General features: G+C 51.1%; 2 protein-coding genes across 2 annotated transcripts; one reads left to right on the top strand and one right to left on the bottom strand.

Annotated features, from left to right (window-relative positions):
- Window positions 1-1212: 1212 nt before the first annotated feature.
- On the top strand, window positions 1213-2640 carry DICSQDRAFT_171278 (uncharacterized protein; the record flags this gene model as incomplete). The annotated part of the gene is made up of 7 exons (XM_007366939.1): window positions 1213-1279; window positions 1337-1614; window positions 1669-1747; window positions 1807-1935; window positions 1992-2194; window positions 2263-2277; window positions 2341-2640. 7 exons carry the CDS (start codon window positions 1213-1215, stop codon window positions 2638-2640), a joined length of 1071 nt encoding a protein of 356 aa, XP_007367001.1.
- Window positions 2641-5111: 2471 nt separating this feature from the next.
- DICSQDRAFT_63334 (uncharacterized protein) lies at window positions 5112-6423 on the bottom strand (the record flags this gene model as incomplete). The annotated part of the gene is made up of 8 exons (XM_007366938.1): window positions 5112-5354; window positions 5407-5439; window positions 5499-5574; window positions 5636-5723; window positions 5777-5914; window positions 5965-6049; window positions 6092-6134; window positions 6188-6423. Coding segments are annotated over 8 exons (942 nt in total), but the record flags the coding sequence as incomplete, so codon positions are not given.
- Window positions 6424-7085: the final 662 nt, after the last annotated feature.

Raw genomic sequence — 7085 nt, 5'->3', positions numbered from 1 at the left:
AGCACCGCCGGCATCCGGTTTCATCACGGAGAGAAGCAGACTCACGCAGCTCGTGAGCGTCAGACGTCGACTTCGAGGACTCGATAAGGGGTCTGCAGACTCACTGCCGCATGCATTCTGTACGCACTGTGAGACCCCGGGGACTCCCACGAAGGCGTGTAGGGTGACGGAACCCCCGGCCTTCATTGAGTATCCGAAGTCCTCAATACAGACAAAAAGCACGGGAAACAAGGAAGAAGTGTGATGGTCCAGAATCCAAAGGGCAGTCAGGGCAACGACCGGTGATGACAGCGCCACCACGGTCCGCAGCCTGGCGTTGGCGCTTAACGCTCCGTTTCTGTCCTACAGTCATCGTGCAGCCTGACATTTCGCGGCTTCCTCGTGTCCCGCCCCGACGTGTCACACTCTGACGTACAAACCAATGCTCTGAGCCAGCCTCAAGGCCACCAAGTGGCAGGTGAGGCATTCTCCCCCCTCTGGGTGCACGAAGAGCGACAAGCTCACCGCGACGACCAATACCCACAGTACACCAATTGGGCCCTGATCCGTCCGCGGTCCACCCAGACACGTATCACCTAGACAACTGCCCCCAGTTGTTGAATGGTCCACGAACCATCTACACAACGCACACAGGTGAGATATCGGAAAAACTTGCCGCATCCCCATGCTTCTTTGTACATCATAACGTAGTTTAGAGTTCAGCCCTCAGCGCCCGTACACTCGTTCGAGAGCCCCGGTGCGTGCGGGTGCCATCGTGTACGTCCGGGCTATATCTTCAGGGACTGACTCCTTCCTGGGTGAGCACATGTTCATCTGAGCTAATTCTTGAGCTTCAGTGTGTTCCTTTTACACAGGACGTTTACCCAGCTGTTGTTGTGAACTCCGGTGGCGCCGCATGAGAAAGCAGGTGATAGCGATAAGGAGGATATGGAGCTCTCGTGTCCGCATGTGAAAAGACTCAAAGTTCTCTTAATCGTACATCGCAGAGATCTGATGCGATGGTCGCTTCATTGCACTTCGTCTTTTCAGAGAAACGATCACCCCCCATCTGCCATCCGGTAGTAACGCACCATCGCTACGAATCGTGCTCGACGGAACCTTCAGGGGGTGTCGTGGATCTTTGCCTGTTGCCAATGTGATAGAAAGGTGCGACGCTGACACCAGTTCACGCGCGCGCCCCCGACCGCTTTCTCGCGTGTAGGCTTTGCTACCATGGCGGACAAGTTCCCTATCGATGTGGCGCAGATCGTGGCACTCTTCCTTGAGAGTATGTTCTACGGTATGTCATATACATTGCTCTGCAATGTCTCCTTTATCACTGACATCGGTTACCAAGGATTGTATCTCGTATCGTTCGGGATGTGTATGTACACTATGCTCCTCAAGAGTCGGTCCCGCCACCGACAGCGGACCGTCTTTCTGGTCGTTGCCTTGCTTTTATTCATTTTCGCAACTCTGGACGTTGCCCTTCTTCTTCGCCATGTCCTCGACGCCTTCGTCTGGTATCATGGTCCCGGTGGTGCCATCGGCGAATTCTCCGATATATCCTATTGGGTCAACGCCATGAAGACGGTCAACTACGTGGCCCAGACTAGCATTGCCGATGGGATGCTGGTGCGTCTACATTCTGCGGGAAATGAACAGAGCTTAATGTACGCGTATATATAGATTTACCGCTGCTACATCGTGTACGGTGGGAACTGGCTAGTCCCGGTTCCGCTCTGCATCCTATGGATCGCAGGAATGAGTAAGAGCAACAGCTATGGATCAAGCATGCTTCGAGCTAATCAACGTGCCATTCTCCAGTCGTCGAAGCGTTCACCTGTTACATCGAGTTCACCCTCCACTCAGACGCCTTTCTGAACGCCGGACAACTCACGCCATTCATCACGTCGACCCTTTCCATCACCCTCGTTCTCAATCTTATCGCCACTTGTACGTTTTGCTTCCCCCATTTTCGTCTGGGGAAAGCGACGCTAAACCCTACGTAGCGATGATCGTGTACAAGATCTGGTCGATCGAACGCCGTTCCAGAGCCATCTTCACCATGAGCAGCGTGGCCAGCGGGACCGAGGGCTTGCGGCGTGCCATGCGCATCATCATCGAGTCCGGACTGATGTACTCCGTTGGAGTCATCGTCTTCTTCGTCGTGTATCTCGCCAACAATAATGCCCAGTACGGCGTGTCCGATTGTGTGAGTTCACCGTCCTCCCCTATTCGCGAAGCCCATTCCGGGTGTGCTAAAGCGCCGTGCTTTTCTAGGTGGTCCAGATTATTGTAAGATTCATGTTTACACTCTCGAAGCTGTGTCACGTCTGACGACCTCTTTCTACTCCCCAGGGCATCTCGTTCAACCTGATCATCATCCGCATCGACCAGGGAAAGTCCGTGGAGAGCTCATACCCCCCGAATACCCTCCAAATGACGAGCGCCGGCTCTCGATCTGGGACATTCCCCGCATTCCGCTTCACCAGGCGTACTGGCACCCATTCTTCAATTACAAATGTGGACGAGAGAGACATTGTGGGAAGGGACCACCCTATCGCCATGGTGTCGTTCGCGGGTACCTCATCTTCCCCGGACAAGTATTGTGAGTCTGCATCGGGCACGCTTGTGAAGGTTGACCCTGTGGCTGTTTGATGCTGGGATAGGGTGCACTATTACTTGCTACTGAATTTTCACGGTGTCGGGGGGCGGAGGATGTATTCAATCTGCTCTTGTATGACGAATGTTGTATTTTCCGGCTTTGACGTGTCTGTACTTGTGATATCATAGTGATTCCTAGAATCCAAACCTAAGCAATAGTGTGCCGATGAGAGGTCAAGTGATAACTCTTGGTACTATACAGTGATATGTTGATTCCAGATCGAAAACAAGCCCTCGCGTTAGAGCCATAGCCGGAACAGGGACTGCGTGCGGTACTATCCATATGATCTGTATTCTCTGTTCCGCGATATTGGCGCACCTTCTGATACAATTTTGTAGAAGCATACTTTGTTACGATGCGGAACGGTGTTGGATAATCAGCGCAGGAATCTATACAAGGCACTCACCAGCACGAGGTCGAAGATACCGTTGGTACGCGCGTATGAAGGTATCAGGATCCTCTTCATACGTAGTGCACAGATAGTATTTGCCGATGCTGAGGTGGCCTTTGTCTCGGAAGCAGGACTACGTAGAGCACAGATGGTATGCTTAAATGGAGTGTCGTGTAAAGCATGCATCTCGCTCGCCAGGACGGACAAGAGACGCTAGTGAGCTCCACTTGCTAAGTGGTCCTGGGAGGACCTGTCCTGATAGTATTTACTGAGTGGAGCATCGCTCACGATGAGTACATCTTGCTGGCGAGGAGAACGAAAAAACCGTCCGTCAGGGGCCAGGCATACTCCAACCTGAGCTTCTCGATGTCAACGACTACCGTACATCTCTCATTGTACTCTGCGACTGCTTCTACACCAAGGGGACAGCCACCTCTTGCATGAGTGTAGAAATAAATGGGGGGATGCAAAGATTGAAGGTGTGCGTCGGCGTATTCCTTGCCGCAGAGGCACTCGCTCTGCTGCTGACCGGGGCAACTGCCATGTAACCGCCATGACGGTCAACATCAGAAAGAGACCCTTCACCGTCTTGCCCCGAAAACCTTCGTGAGCGTCGGCTCGTTACGAACGGCCAATGACCTTCCTGTGAACAAATTGATTGAAGTCACGCAGCGAGTTGTCGATCAGGTCTCTGAGAAGTACGACCCACGAAACACGAGCCCTCTGGAGTTCAAACAGCAGAGTCACATCTTCTTATCACTATCACAGCCGTTCTTACATGTGTCGCGGAAGTAGATCGGAACAATCGCTGTAACGAAGTCCTATCCAAGAAGGCCAAACTCAAGCTCAAGAATCGGCCAAGATAAGATAGCTCTCGCCAAGGGTGTCGGTTGCTGATTGTACCGTCAGATTTGCACGACATCCACACCGCCGAGTCCTTCGGACGGATGTACGGGGGCTGGACTCTAGCTACATCAGATCCTGATATTGTCAAGCAAGGCTGAATGAACGGCACGGCACACCGACAAGGTAGCATGACACCTAATAGACCTGGAGATGCGATAACCGAAGCAAGTATGAACAGCGTCATAGTAGGACGCTGTGGCAGATGTTCTGACCTATATGTGTTGTGTAGACGTTCTGTGGGCCTTTGATCAATGTGATATAGGCATCTGTATCGCGGGCGAGCATCCAGCGCATTGGCCTTAAGTCCGTTAGAGTGTCACAGGTCGGGGCTGTTGACTCCTCAGCCCATCAGAGTGATGAATAAGTGAGATAGAGTGAACGCCGAGAGGCCGCTGAAGATCTCTATGTAGTTTGCGTGTGTCAGGCTGCATGACGATAGTTAGAAGCGAAGCATCAAGTGCCTGTTGCGTGATAGGCGACCGAGATGTTCACCGTCCATATTTGTTCTGCACTAGGGAACTGTCACTCGTTCTCGGTGCTTCTGGCCGGTTTGACGTTCACGCTGCTTCTTTGGGATAGAGTTCTGTCGCTGATGTCACTACCCATGCGGTGAGGGGACTTCGCAGGAGTCCCCGGGGTCTCACAATGCGATCAGAATGCATGTCGGATGCGAACAGGAGGATGCCACAGAGACTGACAATGGGCTTTCTCCGATTGCGAGAGTCGAGTCTTCTCTCCGTGATGATGTCGGATGCCGCCAAATGCAAGAACACCGCGCGGTGTGCTTCTATCTGTATGGGACACACTGGCATGTGCCGCGGTGCAATCAATGCTAGGATCAATGGCCGTGACCATTCTGGTGGCGCTCGCCGCACTGTCATGGATCGTCACGTTTCCAGCACTGTCAGAGGCATCGAGGGAGAATTTGGACAGATGAGAGAGGTGCTAATTTTCCGGGAGGTGGTACATACTTCGGTTCCACATTTAATGACATATGAATCTCCAGGGACTCAACCAATGTTTAAGACATTTGGCACATGAGAGTCTGCACTTAGTAACCAACGACATGCTAAGGGCGACATCTCCCCTTACATGTAGGTGAACATAACTTTTAGTTGCACCATGTTCCGCTCATCCATGGGAGGCTCCTCTCAGTATAGTTACCTTTCACTGCGAGGAGCCTTGCCCTAGCACCGGCACCTTGTCCGTAATACTACTGCGCGTCACACGCGCGTCTAGTTCATAAGCTGGAGCGTCCGTCCCCAGGTTCTGACGGAACCGCATAGGGAGAGCGAAGGTACGGCGACCCTCCTCGGGATCATGCACAACTATCCGCGTGCCATAGGTGGCAACGTCCTCTGTGCTGATCCCTAGACCGACTCTCATGATGATCATAGTAGGAACAATCGCCTGCAAGAGAGTATCAGAGCAGAAAACCCCCGAAGAGCTATGGATCATGAACCATAACTTGGGCAACAGTGTCATAGATGATGTACTATTCACAGCATCATTGGTGTCAGAAAGGCGAATTCTGCGGGAGGTAGTCTGACAAACCTGAGCATTTGTTCGTCTGCAGTAGAGGATGAGCAGAGTCATGACAGAAGCCGAATAAATGGCACCAGACTCGATGCTATGTGATGAACGCATTGACCCGTGAGGACCGTACATCACCCTGATAGAGGAAGACATACATTATAGTCATGGCATTCGTGTATTTTGCTGTATGTCGGCGACCTAGGGTAGACGACGCCTGACGACGAAGTGCCCAGATGCGTGAGGCTATTCTAGCAGAATCACTCATTAAACTCTGAGCTCTGGAACGGAGCACTCACCGATGAGGGTTGTGATGATGACATTTGTTGCAAGTGACAAACTGAATAGGGCAGTGGCCCACTCGGTGATGATGGAGGTGAAAACGCTTTCGCCAGGTTGGATCTTGGAGAAGTTGTATACTGCCAAGAATGCGCATACTGGTCGGATATGTGAGCAGGAGTGACATATTGGATAGGAGCTGATTTACCTGTAGTGGCAGCAGGCATTATAATTGGAATCACCACGATGCTGTATCTGCGTCCCCAGATAATATAGCAGCGATAGACCTGTAGCTATGCATATGTCTTCAATACAATAGAGATTTCCAATGTAACACTTACCACTAAGCCATCAGAAACGACACTACTGAATGTCAACCTGCAAGTTCATAAAGAGGAAATTGCAGGTCAACGTACTTATTGGTCGCGTACAGAGCTTGCTTGAAAATGTTCAAGGGGTCCCAGATTCGCACATAGTAATCCAGTGGGGACATAGGCGAGTTGAAGAAGGCCTTCCATCCCCGCACAAAATCCACCACAATATGAGTGGTGCACATGATGAATAAGGTGATGGTAGTCGCAATCAGTGGCTTGTTGAGTGGAGAATTCTTCCCCTTTTTGTAAAAGAGAATGTAGACGCAGATAGAGAATAAGACAAAATATAAACCTATTCAACATGTAAAACAATCTTCATAGGTCATGCTAGTTTTCGGGTCCTCAACAATCAGATACATACCATATAACATGGTTTCAACCTTGATGCCCCAGTTAGCAAGTCAGGCAACCTCAGGTCGAATGAAGATAAACAGGATCGTTACATACCCAAAGCGCGACAAACAACGCCTACAGAATACGTGCTTGAATACAGGAGCAAGCAAATCCAACGAGGTACCTACTCTGTCAAGCGATATGTCTGTCATTTTGCGGAATATGGGAGCGCAGGAATTCCCCAGGATTCGCCAGGTGTAGAGTCAGTCGGGTAGCTGTAGAGCTGAAGCCGTGAATCCTATCAAGGGGCTACCGTTCTCTCTCAATCACACCTAGTATTTATCATGTACTCAGCTGATGGAACCGTAAACACAGATGCTCGAGCAGGTCACGCAAGCTCCTTGATGAATGTGTGTCGCTGAACTAGCTATATGGAATGTGTCACGGACGTTGGACAGACACCCCTTTTTGCCGCCCATTCCCTTCCCTTTGACGCCCACCTTCCATTTTTGGACCATTTCCTTTCCCAGCTCATCCCAGTTTGGACATTGTAGATACATTCCCACACCCGCATGCTACGTTCCTGTGATCGCCATGCCTTTACCTTTTCTTTCTCGCCCTT

This window comes from Dichomitus squalens, assembly GCF_000275845.1.
Source record: "Dichomitus squalens LYAD-421 SS1 unplaced genomic scaffold DICSQscaffold_21, whole genome shotgun sequence".
In the NCBI taxonomy this organism is placed as follows: Eukaryota; Fungi; Basidiomycota; class Agaricomycetes; order Polyporales; family Polyporaceae; genus Dichomitus; species Dichomitus squalens.
The sequence above is the reverse complement of the archived record's forward strand: the minus strand, read 5'-3'. Positions and strand labels throughout refer to the sequence as shown.